The sequence below is a fragment of the Palaemon carinicauda genome, chromosome 44 (genome assembly GCF_036898095.1).
Source record: "Palaemon carinicauda isolate YSFRI2023 chromosome 44, ASM3689809v2, whole genome shotgun sequence".
Taxonomy (NCBI): domain Eukaryota; kingdom Metazoa; phylum Arthropoda; class Malacostraca; order Decapoda; family Palaemonidae; genus Palaemon; species Palaemon carinicauda.
Window position 1 is genome coordinate 50609444 of NC_090768.1, and position 18376 is coordinate 50627819.

The 18376-nt window shown below is 42.0% G+C and overlaps 1 protein-coding gene across 2 annotated transcripts in view; it reads right to left on the minus strand.

The window, feature by feature from the left end:
- Positions 1-18376, minus strand: part of LOC137634232 (uncharacterized) — a 55735-nt gene that overhangs the window by 14841 nt on the left and 22518 nt on the right. For both annotated transcript variants that reach the window (XM_068366505.1, XM_068366506.1), the window contains exons 4-5: positions 13281-13408; positions 11661-11888 (exon numbers count right to left, since the gene is read on the minus strand). In XM_068366505.1, the coding sequence (XP_068222606.1) occupies positions 11661-11888; positions 13281-13408 (356 nt within the window). The remainder of the gene's footprint in view (positions 1-11660; positions 11889-13280; positions 13409-18376) is intronic.

The window sequence follows — 18376 nt, forward strand, 5'->3', positions numbered from 1 at the left end:
GCCGCCCGAACTCCTTTGATCGCTGGAACTGACATGTCTAACTTGTCCCTGAGATAAACCATGAAGTCGGCTATCACGGGCACTGACGCTTCCAAGGGCTCTAACTTCTTGTCCCTGCACCACTTCACGAATACCGCCCACTTAGACTGGTAGACGGCTGTGGATGATTTCCTCAGGTAAAGCGACATCCTCCTGGCTGTCCTGCCGGAGTACCCTTGCTTCTTCAGGAGCCGCTGGATAATCTCCAGGCGTGAAGACGAAGGGCTTGCGGGTTTCTGTGAAACCGCTGAAAGTGAGGTTGTTTTAATAGGTCTGACCTGCCGGGTAGAGGCCAAGGAGGTAGGACGGTGAGGTTCCTTAGGTCCGCGAACCATTCTCTCTCCGGCCACCAAGGCGCTACCAAAGTCATCCTTAGGTTGATTGCTGCTCTTACTCTGTTGAGGACCTGCCTTATCAGGGAGAAGGGGGGAAAGGCGTACACGTCCAGTCCGTCCCACTTGTGCTGAAAGGCGTCTTCCATTGCCGCCTTCGGATCTGGGACGGGAGAACAAAATACGGGGAGTTGCGCGTTCAACCTTGTTGCAAACAGATCCATTACCGGAGATCCCCACATCTGTATAATGTAGCTTGCCACTTGTGGGTGTAGGGACCATTCTGTTGCTACCACTTGCCCCACTCTGCTGAGGCCGTCTGCTAGGACGTTGTTCTTCCCTGGAATGAACCTTGCCGTCAGTATGATGTCCTTCTGTTCCGCCCATTTTAGGATTTGAAGGGCTAGTTCGCACAACTCTTTTGATCTCAGCCCCCCCTCCTTTTTCACGTAAGCCACCACCGTTGCATTGTCTGACATTAGGGCCACCGAATGCCCTCTCATGTCCTCCTCGAAGTGGTTGCAGGCTTCTTGGACCGCTCTCATTTCCAGGATATTTATGTGTAGGGATTTCTCCCCCTCTGACCACGCCCCCTTTGCTGTCTTTTCCCGGAGATGGGCTCCCCACCCGTCCTTCGATGCGTCCGTGAAGAGAAGAACCTCCGGCGGTTGGGAGGACAGTGGCATCCCCCTTAGGGTGTTCGACCGATCCTGCCACCATTCCAAGGCCTTCCTGGACTCCTGAAGGAGAGGGACCACAATGTCCGGGGAACTTTTCTGGTTCCAATGTTCTTTCAGGTTCCATTGAACCACCCTTGAGTTCTGTCTCCCGTGAGGTACCAGCTTCTCTAGGGACACCAGGTGCCCTACCAACCTTTGCCAATCCTGCGCTCTTCTGGGGCGACCCAGAAGGAAGGGCCGGAGCACTCGATCCAGGTTGTCCAGCCTTTCCGTGGTTGGGAATGCCTTGACCTGTAACGAATCCAGGACCATTCCAAGGTACGTCCTCCTGTTGGATGGGGTTAGTTGTGATTTCTCCAAGTTGACCACGATGCCCAGGGTCTTGCACAATTGAAGAAGATCTTCGCCCTGTTGTTTCAAGACTTCCTTTGAGGATGAAAGGAGTAACCAGTCGTCCAGGTACCTGATGAGTCGAATGCCCCGTTCGTGGGCCCATATGGAGACCGTCGTAAAGACCCTCGTGAATACCTGGGGGGCTGTTGAAAGACCGAAGCATAGGGCCTTGAATTGTAACACCTGGGTACCCCACTTGACCCGGAGAAACTTCCTGCTCGACGGATGAATGGGCACTTGGAAGTAGGCGTCCTTGAGGTCTATAGAAATCATAAAGTCGCCCTCTCTCAAGGACGCCATGACCGTTCTTGGAGTGTCCATTTTGAAGGTCACCTTCCTGAGAAACCTGTTGAGGGCTGACAGGTCTATTACAGGTCTCCACCCTCCTGTCGCTTTTTCCACTAGGAACAGGCGGCTGTAGAACCCCGGACCCGGGAATGTCACTGTTTCTAAAGCTCCCTTCTGCAACAACGTCTTGACTTCTCCGTCCAACGCTGCCCTCTTCGCCAGGTCCTTGGGCACCAACCAGTCTGCCTGCGTTGCTGGAACTAGGGGGGGTGACTCTTCCATGAAGGGGATCCTGTAGCCCTCCTTTAGTACTGTAACTGTCCACGGATCTGCTCCGTGGAGCTTCCATGCTTGCCAAGTGAGTCTGAGGCATCCCCCTACCTGAGGCTTTGGCAGGGGAGGGGGGCCTCCCATCTTATCTCCTACGGGAAGAACGGCCTGTTCTCCCCCTCCTGGAGGAGTAGAAAGAAGACCTATACGTTGGGGGGTTAGAAGATGAACCTCTTCGGGGGGGAACCACAGAGGAAGACCACTGTCCTGACGAGGGTTCCCTCCTTCCTTGAGTTGGTGTGGTACGCGCGGCCATGGGTGCTTCTGTCACTGGCCTCCTGAAGATGGGGCGGCGTGCCGCCTGTGGCTTCAGGGTAGGTAGATCCCTCTTTTTGGCCAACTTCTCCACGACCTCTTCCGCCTTCTTCGTCGGAATAAGTTGCTCCCCCCAGACGGAGCAGGTCTTCAAGGCTTTAGCTTCCCTGTCAGGAATCTTAATGGGAAGGTTCTTGACTAGGGCGTCTCTTCTCCGGAGAATCCAATTTGCGGAGAGAGCCAAAGACTGAAAGGTCAGGAATTTAAGGGCGCGGCTACCTGACCCCAGCAACTCATTCAGAGCCTCCCGTTTTGCAGGTTCCATGGAGTCTGTAGGAATCTGGGTGCCTACTAGGGTGGTGGCCCACCAATCCAGCCAGGAGGCCACATTAACTAAGTCCTTGGACATCTCCTCCATCATTGCCGACTCGGAAGAGGAGAAGAAGGTAGATGCTGCCGATGCCCTCCCGTCGGAGATGCCCTGGCACAGGATGTCTATGGTTTCCTCGGTCTTGCACGCACCGGTCGGCCTGTTTTCTAAAGAGTAGTATTTCGACTGCGACTTCAAACCCTGTAGGAGCTTTGCTGAGCTGTGAGCCCTGCAGGAGTCGCTATTGCGGGATATGACCTTATCAATGTGAGTCTTCCCAATCCCCACGTTACTGGCCTCAGGGAGAGAGAGAGAAGACTTTTTCTGGGCGGGGACCGCTATGAACTTGTTCAGGCCTGAAGTCCAGGGTTCTTCCTCTTGAGTGGCGGGTTCTATAAGGTTGTTATAACCCCTAATTAACGCAAGGACTCTCCTGTACGCTGAGTCCTCCGTCACCGCCGACTCGCCCTCCCCTCCTTCCGACCGACGGGGCGAATCGTGATCTCGGTCTCTGCCGTGATGGCGGGGTCCACGGTTCCCTCTATCTTCGACGTCCGCTGTACCTCTCCTCTTCGTGGCCTTTTTCGGTGAAACGGTGTCCTCCGTGAGATAGATCGACGGAGGTGTCCTTCCCCTTCTGGGGTCTCGATGGGGAGACCTGTCGAGGCTGCCCGGCCTAGACGACGGCCCCCTGCGCTGGTCGGGATAAACGTCTCCAGGACGGGTCTTAGGCCTGCAAGATGTAGCCCTTCGCTCATCTGGTGACTCCCTGACGCGGGATGTGGAAGTCCTTCTAGGGGAACTGTCTCCTGCCCGCTCATGTGTCGAACCAATAGGTTTGGAACAGACTTTAAAATTGTTCTCTGGGACAAACACCCACGTCCCTTTCGGAGAGACTGGTCTCCTGCTTTTGGGTGTAGGGGAACGGGGCCTCATCCTGTCCCGAGATCCTGTGGGAGACCGCGAAGGGGAGTTCCTCCGCACAGACCGACCTCGTTTCCGCGTCCCTACTGGGGGGGTTGTTCTCCTGCTTTTGGATGTAGGGGAACGGGGACTCATCCTGTCCCGAGATCCTGTGGGAGACCGCGAAGGGGAGTTCCTCCGCACAGACCGACCTCTTTTCCACGTCCCTACTGGGGGAGTTGTTCTCCTGCTTTTGGGAGGAGGGGAACTGGGACTCACCCTGTCCCGAGATCTTGTGGGAGACCGCAAAGGGGAGTTCCTCCGCACCGACCGATCTCGTTTCCTCCTCTGTCGTCTCCTCCGTTCACTGCTTGACGAATCCGAAGAGTCACGTCCTGACGAGAAAGACTGACCTCCGTATCGTGACCTAGCACGTGACTGCGTTTTCTTGGGGCTACGCCGTACCCCTGACGGAGAAGGAATGGGGAGACTCTCCTGTAGCGAAGTCTTCGGCGGTAACCATCCCGACGGGCCCGCCAAACCGGGGAAGGCCCCGCCAAGGCCTTCCTCCATGTCCAGTGGGGACCTCATCGGAGTCCTCGGCACGTCCCAAGCCAATGGATCTTCTTGCGGGGACTCCTCTCTGCCGACGCCACCACTCGTCGCTGATGACCCTGGAACTTCCACCCAGGAACCTGATGAAGAAAAAGGGACACTATTAGACCACATGGGGTCCCTCGACGAGACGTGGCCCTTATGAGAGAGAGCCACGTCCCCCGGACCCCCACTACACTCACTTACGGCCGCTTGACTTGCCTTGGCCAACGAAGGACCGCCCACAAATTCCCTCTCTTGGGAAAGAGGAGCTAACTGCATGTTCTCCTTGGACTTACCTCGCCCCTTACTTTGGGTAGGGGACGGTGGATGTACCCTACCTGACCCTTCTCCTGCTGAAGTCGCAGGGGAAGAAACGCTAGTCTTCCTAGGAGACTTCTTCGATGCCTTCTTCTTTTTGGTACGGAATTTTATCCACTGGACCTCGGGCCAATCGGCACATTCGGAACACTTATCCGACGGCGAACAAGCTCTACCCCTACACGAGGTACACAACGTATGCGGGTCAACCTCGGGCTTAGACAGAAAAGCCCCGCATGATCTACCAGCTCTAGGCCCAGGACAACGGCGAACGTGTTCCATAACGCAACGCAAAGGGCCGTAGACACAAGCAAGCCACAAAGGAAAAGCACTAAAACACTAGGAAAGCACAAGGGAGCGAAATCAAAAGCACGTAGTGAAAGCACTAAACACACACTAAGAGATCCCGATCACGTGGGAAGCACGTGGAACTAAACACAAAGGGAATCGCACGGAGTATGAGGAGCTTCGTGAAGCACGTGTGTTCACGAACCGACCAGAAAACTTACTGGGGAGAGCTTCTCAAAGACGGACGACCTGCCCGGGCAATGCCCCCAGGTCATATTATTTCCCGTTATTCAGGACAGTATAGAACATGGAAGTAGGGGGAAACTACGTAAAAATCTGGTCGTCGGAGAGGAGTTACCAGTAATCTCCTATAAAGTGTTTCAAGGTAAGTCTCTGTGTCGGAACAAATACATATTCTTTAAATGAAAATAGTATACAACATGCAAATCATTAAATGACGGTAATTTATTGTACATGCCATGAAAAAGGTTTTGTAGCAATATAATAATGAACCCACAACACTGAAACAAAATATTCTGATACAAACTACAAAAATTAAACAAAATACTGATGAAATTTATGTAATACCATTTTGAATTATTCACATGATCCACATACAACAGCAAAGACACTAAAAAACAGAACCACTTAAAATGTTTACATAACATTCCAATAAAATACTAAAGCAACTACTTATAACAAAAATTACTGGGAGCAATCAAAACTAAGCTACAATTTAATTTAAAGATTTTAGATTTGGAATAAATTTTAAAAATATCTATGTCTTACCATTTATAATTAACTCTCCCTTTTCTTAGAAATTAATAAGTATACTGGCATCCATCATCTAAAATTTTAAACATCCTTAACTGGTTTATCAACCTCAATGCCACGTAACTATCTCGCACAAAAAGGTCAATTGAACCCATACTCTGTGCATAGCAATTTTCTAATGAATTAGTTAATCTTTATATAAGAAACAAGTAGTTAATTTGTTTCTTGTAAGGATACTATTCCTTAGTAATTAAGTGAAACTAACCCTTATAATTTGCATTTGAAGTCTTCTTTACCCATAAGTATCACCCCAAAATTATTACTAGCTGTACAGTACTTTATTTTATACATAAAAAGGTATCTGATAAATTCAAGTTGTATGTATCAATGTAAAATAGGTAGCAGTAAATATACAGAACAGTTCAACAAACATCTTTATTACTATAGTCAATTTCTTTTAGTGAGGCAGATTTGCACCAACTCACAGGGGTGTCCTTTTAGCTCTGAACAGTTTCCTGATCGCTGATTGGTTGGACTAGATAATTCTAATTAATTAGCAATCGGGAAACTTTTCCAAGCTAAAATGGCACCGCTGCGAGTCGGTGCATATCTGCCTCACTAAAAAAAAAAGGACTGTAGTGGGAATAATGATGGATACAGGTAACCACGTACAGTAAGTACTGAAATTCACACTTGGAAAATTACTTTAGCAATTACCAAATATAAAATTTTTAGCATTTTTTCCATCAGACCTTGGTAATGACTGCCAAGGGGGACCTAGAATTGTCAAGAACCCTCTCTATTGACAGTTCAGGAGCACAAGGCCTTCCTTACAGCCTCAATCGTCAACGTCCGCTTCTCAATGAGACAGTGAAACGGTAACTTGTCAAGAACCCTCTCTATTGACAGTTCAGGAGCACAAGGCCTTCCTTACAGGCTCAATCGTCAATGTCAAATTCTCAATGAGACAGCGAAACAGTAACATCCTTGGTGATGTCTTGGCCAACAATGGGTGTTAGGCTTTGGAGGAACTCATCTGAGATCTTATAAGATATATGAATCCTCTGTCCGAGTAAGGAACATACGCAGAGACCCTACCAATTCATCTAAATCTTAAAAGGTACGTTGTCCTAACGCCATAAGAAGCCCATCCTTAACTCCTCTGTGAATTATGCCGAATCAATTAGCAAAGAGCATTTGGAATCATATGTAGCCTCTGTTCAAGCAGGCACAATAGATCAGCATCTCGTTGGAATTCATACATACCCAGGATGATCTAATTATAAACAGAGCCCAGAAACATCCCTTATATAGTTTAAAGCATTTGCACACCACCACCAGAAACTTATGAATGATTGAAAACACTTTTCCATAAGTTGATAAGTCCTGGATATAAAAAATACTTAAACCAATCATTCAACTGATATTCAGGTCTTAAGAGTGGTAGAGACGGTTGACTCGAACAAAAAATGAATGCAAATCTAACCAAGCACTTCTGTGGTGTTGCCATCCCAGAACACTGAAAGATCTTCAACTCTTATATCAATCATCCTGGAAGAAAAATCTGCTCAAACAATGGTTTGGGCCACATCCTCTTGGATGAGATGTGTAGCTTACCAGGAGTGCTTGCAAGTCTCAAAAAATGCAAAGGACCAGCCGGAAGACTGACTGACGATGAAGTTTAGGCCATAAGGCCAAGTGCTGGAACCTAACACACTGGAAGAGCTTGCCAACAGAAGAACAAAGGTCTGAAACAAGCCATTAGCTTCTTGACTAGGCTAATGCATCCACCAGACACACACTTAAACCAAAGAACAAATTTTCCTATGTTGTAAAGGTGGTACCAACTACAAAAGACCAAACACGATTAAGAATAAAAAGTGTCGCTACCTAGAAATCCCAAACGGACAAATATAATACGCAACTTGGAAGCAGGGATCTCTAAAACGTCGGACATCTTCAGAAAAAAACACAAAGCACATGAGCAAAACAAAACACGTCTGACCAACGCAAGTGCTGAAGAGGAATGAAGATAGGGGGTGGGGAGATGTAGGGGTAGAGGGGGGGGGGGGGGATGTTGATGAAGGAGAGGTCTAATTGGTGAGGAACCTATAATCTTGGTTCGATCACGCCCCAGTTTTCTATACTGACACTCAAAGGGTTAGCGAGCTAGGTTTATTCCTGGCATTCCATGTATCTCTTTTTTTTTTTTCTCTGGTATTTTCAGCGATAACTATGCTTTAGAAATGGTGCTAGAGGAGCATTTCCCGGAGCGACACGGGTTCCTCGCCCAGAAATATTTTTCCTTCATCAAAATCCCTTTTTTGAAACTAATGTTTGCAATGTCCATAGCCTAGGAGATATTTCCTATACAGACATGGACTCACTACAATAACTCCTTATTTTACAATAGCTGGAATAGCTACTTAGGCAGGTACAGTATGTATCTATAGAACTGCCCTACAGAATAGTTAATGGACATGAGCTGGTGGACACAAAGAACCTCTGGAGGATAAGGATCCACAAGGGATTAAGTACTGTATTGGACTGGCATCTAGTCAGAAGAGATGTGGTTGTACTGCAAGGATTGATTAAACTTGTACTCTTTAGGTGAAAACAATATAAATGTTTTACTTGGAACTTCCAAGTACTGTACCCCAGTAAAAATTTCAATCTAGAAAGTAGTAAATCTCAGGTAAAAAAATAAAAAGTTTTCCAAAGGCAACATTCAAGATGTAGTCATTAAAAACAATTTTGAAACTGCAATAACTTTGTGACCTGTAATCTTAAATTAGACTACACGATCTTCAAAAGTACATTACTATCAAATCAAATACTAATTTCCAGAAGTACCACATCAAGCAAGGCGTGGAAAATTTTGAAATAACCTTTTTTTTAATTGACCAGCAGCAGAAAATTTCATTTTCAGAACATAAATTTCAGGTTTCCTTGTCAAAAAGTACTTACTCAACAATTAAACTAACTCCAGCTTTATTCCTTACTGGTCCATTAAATGTACATTTGTAAAATTACACATTTTCAAAATATATAATCTGTAACTTTTTCCTAACTATACAAACTTGAGTCCTTTAATAGGAATATGCTCTAAGCATAGCTAGAACTCGACTGTTAAAATTTATAAAGAGGTCTTGGTAGTTACCGGCAGGTGGCGGGGTAGTGAGATGCGTCTCAAAGAGATAGGTTCTTTCAAATAAGTAAGTGCTTATGTTCAGGTGAACAACCACTCGTCTCTAGGCGAGTGCTTGCAGCCAGGGGTGAATTTGCACAAAATAAAGGTGCATGGTCATGAGAATCTCCTACTCTTATAAGCAGTCTGGTGAGGGCGATGGTGTGAACAAGGATGGGCTCAGCACACAAGGACACACATGAACAGGAGAGTACACCTCTCTGGGAGATCATTAATGCCCAGGTTCACTATTGCTTCTAGGGGAGCGCTGTATATTAGATGAGCATGCGTGAACATGTACAGAAGAGTACTCCTCACTATGTGAGAGTGAAATTATAAGTTGACTACTGAGGCCTTGAGGGCACTGGGAAACCGTTAAAGGAACTTGTTCATAACAGCGTGTGCACACAGAAGAGTAACCAGTCGGTGAAGGTGACTATACCCTGGAGCTCCTATAGATAGGTTCTCGCGAATATGCGAGTGTGAAGGGGGGCATACGCGAGCAAGTCTCTCAACTTCATACGCAAGTTAATTTTCCAAAGAATGAAAACGTTTTGCAGCAAGTACCTACCTAAAATGAGGATCCACCCCAGGAGAGATGGGAGAGCTTACTTGCGTGTACGCATGAGAATAAATATCAAACTTGTATAACAGCTCCTCTTCCAATGAGTGGGGGTTCCTCCGCCATGTTTGCGAGTATGAGAAACCACTTCATAAGCAAGCTCTTTTTCGTGCCTAACCTAAGGAGTTAGCACTTCTTCAGAAGCATTAAGTGCACTTTGGGGTGTGCATTAAAGGACGAGAGTCCCTCTAAAGAGCTAGCTCTTCTTCAGAATTAAGTGCGCTCTGGGGCAAACACGATCAATAGGATCAACCTCATGTGATTCTTTACCCAAAAATTTGAAGAGATTTGTGGTGCACACACAAGAATGACTATTAATCATCACATCAGTGTACTCTTCTACTGAAAAGTGAGGGAACTCTGGCGCGCGAGTCTTCATGTCTCTCTGCAGATATGTCTCGTCCATCATGTTGAAAAGACTATGGAGATCTAGCCTCAGAAAGGTGCGAACACACATTTTGTTCTCAACTAGTGAATGCTGGAACCCTAGTCAACTTGTGTGAATAGGGACAACCAGTTGAACAAAGAAATACTTTCTTTTCACTTTTGGGAGGTTCAAATGGGTTTGGAACAGGAGGAGGGACGTAAGGCTTCCTCCCTTTCCCATTCGCTGTCAGCAAGAAGTCATTTGTAAGGAAGTCACGCCAAGCATTCAAGCCCGACCGAGATGGAAGATCTTCATGTCTGAGAAAACTCATTTGCGGATCGGTCCGAGTGTGGAAAGATCAAGGTCAGGGAGCAGTATCGGCATGTAAGACCTTGAGCGATGGTATCGCTAAAGCATTTAGGGAAAGTTCCGAGGCAGGAGAAACAAAGTATTGGTAGTAGGAGCATGAGCTCTTATACCCCGTACCGATAATCCTTCCCAAGAGTTATGTTTTGGAATAATACTACTGCTCCCAGGAAATCACACAAAGGAATCGGCCAAAGTCTCGATAGAGACCGTCGGATCTCAGCATCCTGTGCCTTGATGATCCCTTCCCACTTCTCTTCAATAACTACCGACACCTCATCAAATTTTAATAGCAAGAGTTCCAGCTATACTGGAAGCATACTGTACTCCTATTAAAAAACTCAGCTTTGTATCCATGTAGGAATAAACTGTGGATTGTATACAGGCATTTACTAAATATAAGCAACTTTTCACGCATTACAAACCCAAAACCAACCTTACAGTATTCAACTCTTTATGACAATATAAGATACAATACACATGGAATACTACAGCAAGGTACAAGGTATAAAAGCAAGCAAAATAGGGATACCTAATCAGTTTAAAACCCACCACAGTCCCATTTCAATTAATTACAGGAAAATTAAAGCAAAAGATTAAGGTATAAATGATGTTAAATTTCAGTTTTACTCAAACTGACAAAATTCAAGTTTGAAATGCATAAAAAAAATAGACTTTAGAGATGAATTCTTTGCAAATAAATATGCATTTGTAGTTTTCCCTTCAAATTAATGTCGATAAAAAAGTCTAATAAAATTGTCAGGTAGCTTAGTCTAAAATTTACTAAACACATCCGAAACAATTGTGTTTTGCCCAATAAAATCCTTTAAATCCTACAATATTTAATAACATTAACTGATAATACATTGTATTACCTGATAATACAGTGTATTAACTGATAATACATTGTATTACCTGATAATACATTGTATTACCAGATAATACATTGTATTACCAGATAATACATTGTATTACCTGATAATACATTGCATTAACTGATAATACATTGCATTACCTGATAATACATTGTATTACCTGATAATACATTGTATTAACTGATAATACATTGCATTAACTGATAATACATTGCATTAACTGATAATACATTGCATTAACTGATAATACATTGTATTACCTGATAATACATTGTATTACCCGATAATACAATGTATTACCCGATAATACATTGTATTACCCGATAATACAATGTATTACCCGATAATACATTGTATTACCCGATAATACATTGTATTAACTGATAATGCATTGTATTAACTGATAATGCATTGTATTACCTGATACATTGTATTACTGTACCTGATAATACATTGTATTACCTGAAAATACATTGTATTACCTGATAATACATTGTATTAACTGATAATACATTGTATTACCTAATAATACATTGTATTAACTGATAATACATTGTATTAGCTGATAATACATTGTATTACCTGATCATACATTGTATTAACTATAACCATTTTAATTTTCTGAAAAATTGGCAAATAATCTGAATATTTCATTAACATGAGAAATTAATCTTACCTGGGTACATGCCTGGCTGAGGGTACGGCTGTTGGGGATATCCGGTTGGGTAACCCCCCTGAGGAGGATATGGCTGTCCCTGAGGAGGATATGGCTGAGGCTGTCCCTCTTGTGGATATGGCTGAGGTGGATAAGGCTGGGGGGGATATGGCTGAGGGTTGGGGTAGGGCTGGTGCATTGGCTGCATTGGCTGAAGGGGCTGGGTCACGGTCACTTCGGTAGTGGTGGCTGTGGATTGAAAAATGAAACATTAATATTACTTAAATATGAGCTTTCCATGGATAAATATCAACATAACATCGTGTTCAAATAGAAATAAATTTCTACCTCATACTTGGGATGGAACGCTAGCCCCTTCTAATGAAAGGCCAGGTCGAAACCCACCATGCCACGAGAGGCCATAAAAAGAAATCGGAACCCGACGCTACCCAGCTGTCCGAGGATTTACCTATCGAGACATCAGTCTCTTACCAGCGAGTTTTACCCGATTTCCCGGCCCACCACGTGACACAATTGGTAGCAATTCATTCAAATTACCCCTAATGAGTCAATATGGATAAATATCAACACAACATCGTGTTCAAATAGAAATAAATTTCTACCTCATACTTGGGATCGAACGCTAGCCCCATATATCTAACACTAGATTAAATAAATGTCTGCAAAACAACATAGTAACTACAGCTGTCCACTCAAATTCTATTAACCCTTTTACCCCCAAAAAGGACGTACTGGTACGTTTCACAAAACTCATCCCTTTACCCCCATGGACGTACCGGTACGTCCTTGCAAAAAACTGCTATTTGAATTTTTTTGCATATTTATGATAAATTTTTGAGAAACTTCAGGCATTTTCCAAGAGAATGAGACCAACCTGACCTCTCTAATGAAAATTAAGGCTGTTAGAGCAATTTAAAATAAAATAATACTGCAAAATGTGCTTGAAAAAAATAACCCCTGGGGGTTAAGGGTTGGAAATTTCCAAATAGCCTGGGGGTAAAAGGGTTAATGCACTGTAACATTCCTAGAGTAGTTCTGTGTTGAGGCATGAAAACCAGTCTTAGATTGCTGAATTAAGCCTTATTTTATATGTATACACATACTGGAACATCAATTATTCTGTACTAGAAAATGTGGAAATTGCTGTATTATAATACTCTCATGTCTGATTAATACTCAGATGGTAAAATTACATTGTCAATGGTATACGTAATTAGATGAAAAAATATCCAGTTTATTCCAGCATCTTGGAAATTGCAAAATAAAATTTCCTAATTTTTCCATTGTTTTGTTACTCTGGTTAGAAAATACATACCGACTGCATGACCTTTAAGTTAAAAAAAACTGTATAGAAATTTACATATGAAAACTTGAAATTAAAAATATTCAAAATAAAATAAATGCATCTGATACCAGTAGACGTAACAAGGGAACCACCATGATTTACAAATGCCTAAACTTATCAAAATCTAGATTGACTTTCCTTACTAAATGGGGGGGAGGGAAAGGGCCTTTTACATACAGAAAACGGAAATCTTATTTCAGGGGAGACCTTGACATTAAACGGCCTTGAGAGAAAATCTATAAACAAGGGCGTTTCATATAAGTAATAACACTTACGGTGATGTACCGCACCCCTGTTGCGCCGCTTGTGAAGAAGACAGAACGGGCAGCAGCAGCAGCAAACAATGCAGACAATTATTATGACCAAAATAAACACTCCGATAACAGTCAAGATGGTAGGTAGCCTGTAAAAATAGAAGAGCAAAATTATGAATAATAATTAATTTCCCTTCTTCTGTACTTTAGGAACTATTTGTTATTAAAAGGTTTATACAGTTACAATTTTTCATACAGTAATAAAATCCAACATAATAGTTGGGAAGACATTTAGCAACTTAACAAAAAAAAAATATTTCATAAACACAACTCGAAACATGATTATAAAATGGGCATTTATGCTATGGATTTTGACTTATTACAAAATACTGTATAAAATACTATCATTTGTCAGAGAAACAATAAAAGTTACTGAAAATAATCCCAACTTCATTGTGTTAACCCTTTTACCCCCAATGGACGTACTGGTACGTTTCACAAAACTCGTACCTTTACCCCCATGGACGTACTGGTACGTCCTTGCAAAAAACTGCTATTTTAATTTTTTTTGCATATTTTTTATAACTTTATGAGAAACTTCAGGCATTTTCCAAAAGAATGAGACCAACCTGACCTCTCTATGACAAAAATTAAGGCTGTTTGAGCAATTTAAAAAATATATATTGCAAAATGTGCTTGAAAAAAAAAAGAAGTATGGGGGTTAAAGGTTGGAAAGTTTCAAATAGCCTGGGGGTAAAAGAGTTGATAAATTATTCAGCCGAGTTTTCCATTTAAACGACACACTACTTTCCCAGCTTCAGAGGCATAGAAATGTTAATATGCAAAGATAGAATGAAGCATGATATCTCTACTATTCTCATATATAATAAAATCATCCCAACCATTAAGGCACACTATTATATTAATATTAGTTCAAGCAAAACAATGAGCATTATAAATAAAAAAAATATTGGTCCCTTCTGTACGAACCATAGAGGATATATTCATATATTTTGTCTTTAAAGAGAGACACAATAGTACTTTCCTCGCAATTTCTACACTGTTATGGTCATGCAAGCCGCGCAATTTTAATCTTATTTAATGTATTACCTCACCATGCTTCATGTAAGAAAATAAACAATAGAAATGTATGAATGAATAGAAAAAATAGTAAAGTTTGTATTGAATCCAACAACTTTGCTCCTGATAAACTACATTTTATTTCCATATACCAATGACGTTCCCTTGCTTTAGTACAATATGCATAGTTGTTTAACACTTTACCAAGCTTCATAAGATATTAATGTATACAGTACATCACTTTCTTAAGTGAAAATAAATTTGCAGCCTTTTTCTTAGAAATGCCTTCCTTTACAGGAAAATGTAGTTAATCGATAATTCAAAATGTTCAACCTAACTTACCAACAAAAATGTTAGAATGCTTTACAAGGCAAACTGGCACAAAAAAAAGAGAGAGAGAGAGAGAGAGAGAGAGAGAGAGAGAGAGAGAGAGAGAGAGAGAGAGAGAGAGAGAGAGAGAGAGCTTCGATACTTCTACCAGTAGTTTGGGCACAGATTACATGGAAGTCTTAGGGGAATAAGCAATTAGAAGTATATGCCCATTAAACTAACCTTAATGGCATATAGCATCAAGGAAGTAAACAATTATCTGTTACTGAAAAGATTTATTTCCTTATTTCCTTTCCTCACAGTGCTATTTTCCCTAGGAGCCCTTGGGCTTATAGCATCCTGCTTTTCAACTAGGGTTGTAGCTTAGCAAGTAATAATAATACTGTATATGCATTCATCCTGAGTGTTCAGAAACATAACTCTTCTTCATTGTGTAAAAGGCTAGAACATTTTCCTTAGGCAAACAAGACTGAAAATTATAAGTATAATACTTCCTTGGGAAAAGACAACCTCAAGAGAATACTTCAGGAGAAATTAATGCTGTTGCATGAAATAAAGGGGATAAGATAAAAGCAAGGCTTACATACAGTATCTAAGTACTGTACTTATTGATCCGCTATCATAAATAAAAATAAAAGCTTCTGAAATGCAAGGATATGGTCAACACTAAACTGGAGAATGTAGTGATATTAACTGAAGGCGCCATTTAGTGGTAAGCTACTATCAGTCAAGAAAAATATAAAGAAATGCTTCTGAAATGAAAGGATGTGGTTAACACTAAAGAGCAGTGTGCTGCAAAAGCAGGATACACCGGCTTAAAATCCAACACTACCAAGAACACGAATGCAACTTGGGCAGAAGAAGGGAGGACCCTCTTTAATATATCTTTTCTCAATCAAGAAAGCAATTTTTCAGTGGACGATACACTAACCCGACTTTACCGGTAAAAGGAAACCATAATGAGTAAGGAGAACTAAAGCCTAAGTAATGTTTTTACGAAGACCAAGGAGAGCTTGAGGCAAAGGTAGAAATGTACATGTAAAGAATCATGGATTTTTCTTATCAATTCCTCAGCAGTCTTGGTTAGGAAACCTATTCCTTCTGCCTGATGTGACAGGGAACAGTTTATCACAAACAATTAAATTAGTATTTGTTTCTCTTAGACTTATTATAGTACGTACCTGATAACATCCAACCGAAACAAATGTATTGTAAAATTAAATCTCTACGAATCTACATTAAAAAAAGCAAAGGACAACAAAAATGTACAGTACATGCAAAAAAAAAAAAACAGCAAACACATGCATCGGACAATTTATTCAATTGCACTTTTTGACTGCTTCTTCCTAACAAGAGAGAGAGAGAGAGAGAGAGAGAGAGAGAGAGAGAGAGAGAGAGAGAGAGAGAGAGAGAGAGAGAGAGAGAGAGAGAGAGAGAGAGAGAGAGAGAGAGAGAGAGAGTGTGTGTGTTAGTGTGTTATTTAGTATACAGTAATCAGACAATTGAGCATTGTGACCAAATGCTGCACCCCCGGTCAGCAAACCAATTCACTAGTTTCATTTTTCAATCCTTTTATATATTTCCTTATTTGGACTTTAGTGTGTATGCATTAAAAATATACCTCTGCTTACTAGCCTTTCCTTTTGCAACATGATTCGAGAAATGATAAAAGATGTGATAGCCTAATCTTTATGTTTACTGATGGATACATTTTCAATTCAGTTGCTTTTCGCCCCTTTCTGCCTTCAAGTTTTTATCCATTACCTTTGGTCTACTCCCAACCTGAAAAAGGTATATAACTTCTTTTGCTTTATTCAATACTTCCTTCAAATTTCCACTTCTCATTTACGAGCAAATCATTATGGCATGCTCCAGGAGTGTCTAAAAATAGCACAATGGTCTTAAAATATTCTATCTTAATTGTTAAATATTTCTCTTGTAGTTGATTTCCTTTCTTCACGGGGATAGTTTTCTCTGTTGGAGCCCTAGGGGTTATAGCATCCTGCTTTTCCAACTAGGGGTTTAGCTTAGCTAGTAATAACAATAACATCATCATCATCCCGCAGCCATAACTGTACTGAAGACTTGTGACTCGCAGCGGTGCCCTTGTAGCTCGGAAAAGTTTCCTGCTTTCCGATTGGTTAGAATTATCTTGTCCAACCAATCAGCGATCGGGAAACTTCTCCGAGCGAAAAGGGCACCCCTGCGAGTCGGTGCAAATCTGCCTCACTAAAAAGAATTGACTAGTTATTAATGTCTTACTGTCAGCTCTTTCCTTTTTCTCTATTCTTCTGTTCTGTACGACCTCATGACTTCTTTACTCAGAATGGCTCCACTTTCTTAGAAATTGTTTGATTGCTTTATTCTTTATTTGATATTGCTCTAGTCCACCTTTATTGTAGATGTTCTATATGAAGTCAGTATGAGTATGACACCTTGGGTGTCTGTGATAAAGTCTTTTTAGCTGGCCAGCTCACCTGATTACCCTCAGTAGCCTCATCAACTGGTTCCAAACTAACGCTTCTTTTCGTCCCTTTTCTCACACGCAGGACAGCCAACCACCCCTGCACCCCATGAACCACATGGGGATTGGTTGATTGAAATTTTTTCCAGCACTGAGTCAAATGTTAATGACACCAACATTATTTACAGTAAAATTTGAAAATAAATTACAGCCAAATAAAAAGCAAAAACCATCTAAATTACTGTAATGTATTCAAAAGGAAGATTATTCCTGAACTAATAATGAATTTGGTGCTGGTATGCAGTGCTCAGCAGTGAAATTTTTGCGATTGTTTTCTTTATCCTTTTTATAGTAAGATTGGTACATATAATAACACTTGAAAAGGTGATCAGAAAAGCCACAGATTGAAAACTATACATACCTATAGGATAAAGAACATGAAAAACCTATATCTGTACCCAGTACTGTACGGTAAGATTTTAAATTATATATAATAAAGAGAGAGTATAAACATTTATTGCCATTGATAGGGAAGCAATGTGGAATGTGATGAGGTTATATGGAGTTGGTGGAAGGTTGTTGCACGCAGTGAAAAGTTAGGATAGGAAATGAAGTGAGCGATTGGTTTCCGGTGAGAGTGGGGCCGAGACAGGGATGTGTGATGTCGCCGTGATTGTTTAACTTGAATGTTGATGGAGTGGTGAGAGAGGTGAATGCTTGAGTGCTTGGACGAGGATTGAAACTGGTAGATGAGAATAACATTGATTGGGAGGTAAATCAGTTGTTGTTTGCGGATGATATTATACTGGTTGCAGACGCGGAAGAGAAGCTTGGCCAATTAGTGACAGAATTTGGAAGGGTGTGTGAGAGAAAGAAGTTGAGAGTTAATGTGGGTAAGAGTAAGGTTATGAGATGTACGAGAAGGGAAGGTGGTGCGAGGTTGAATGTCATATTGAATGGAGAGTTACTTGAGGAGGTGGATCAGTTTAAGTACTTGGGGTCTGTTGTTGCAGCAAATGGTGGAGTGGAAGCAGATGTATGTCAGAGAGTGAATGAAGGATACAAAGTGTTGGGGGCAGTTAAGGGAGTAGTAAAAAAATAGAGCGTTGGGCATGAATGTAAAGAGAGTTCTGTATGAGAAAGTGATTGAACCAACTGTGATGTATGGATCGGAGTTGTGGGGAATGAAAGTGACGGAGAGACAGAAATTGAATGTGATTGAGATGAAGTGTCTAAAGAGTAT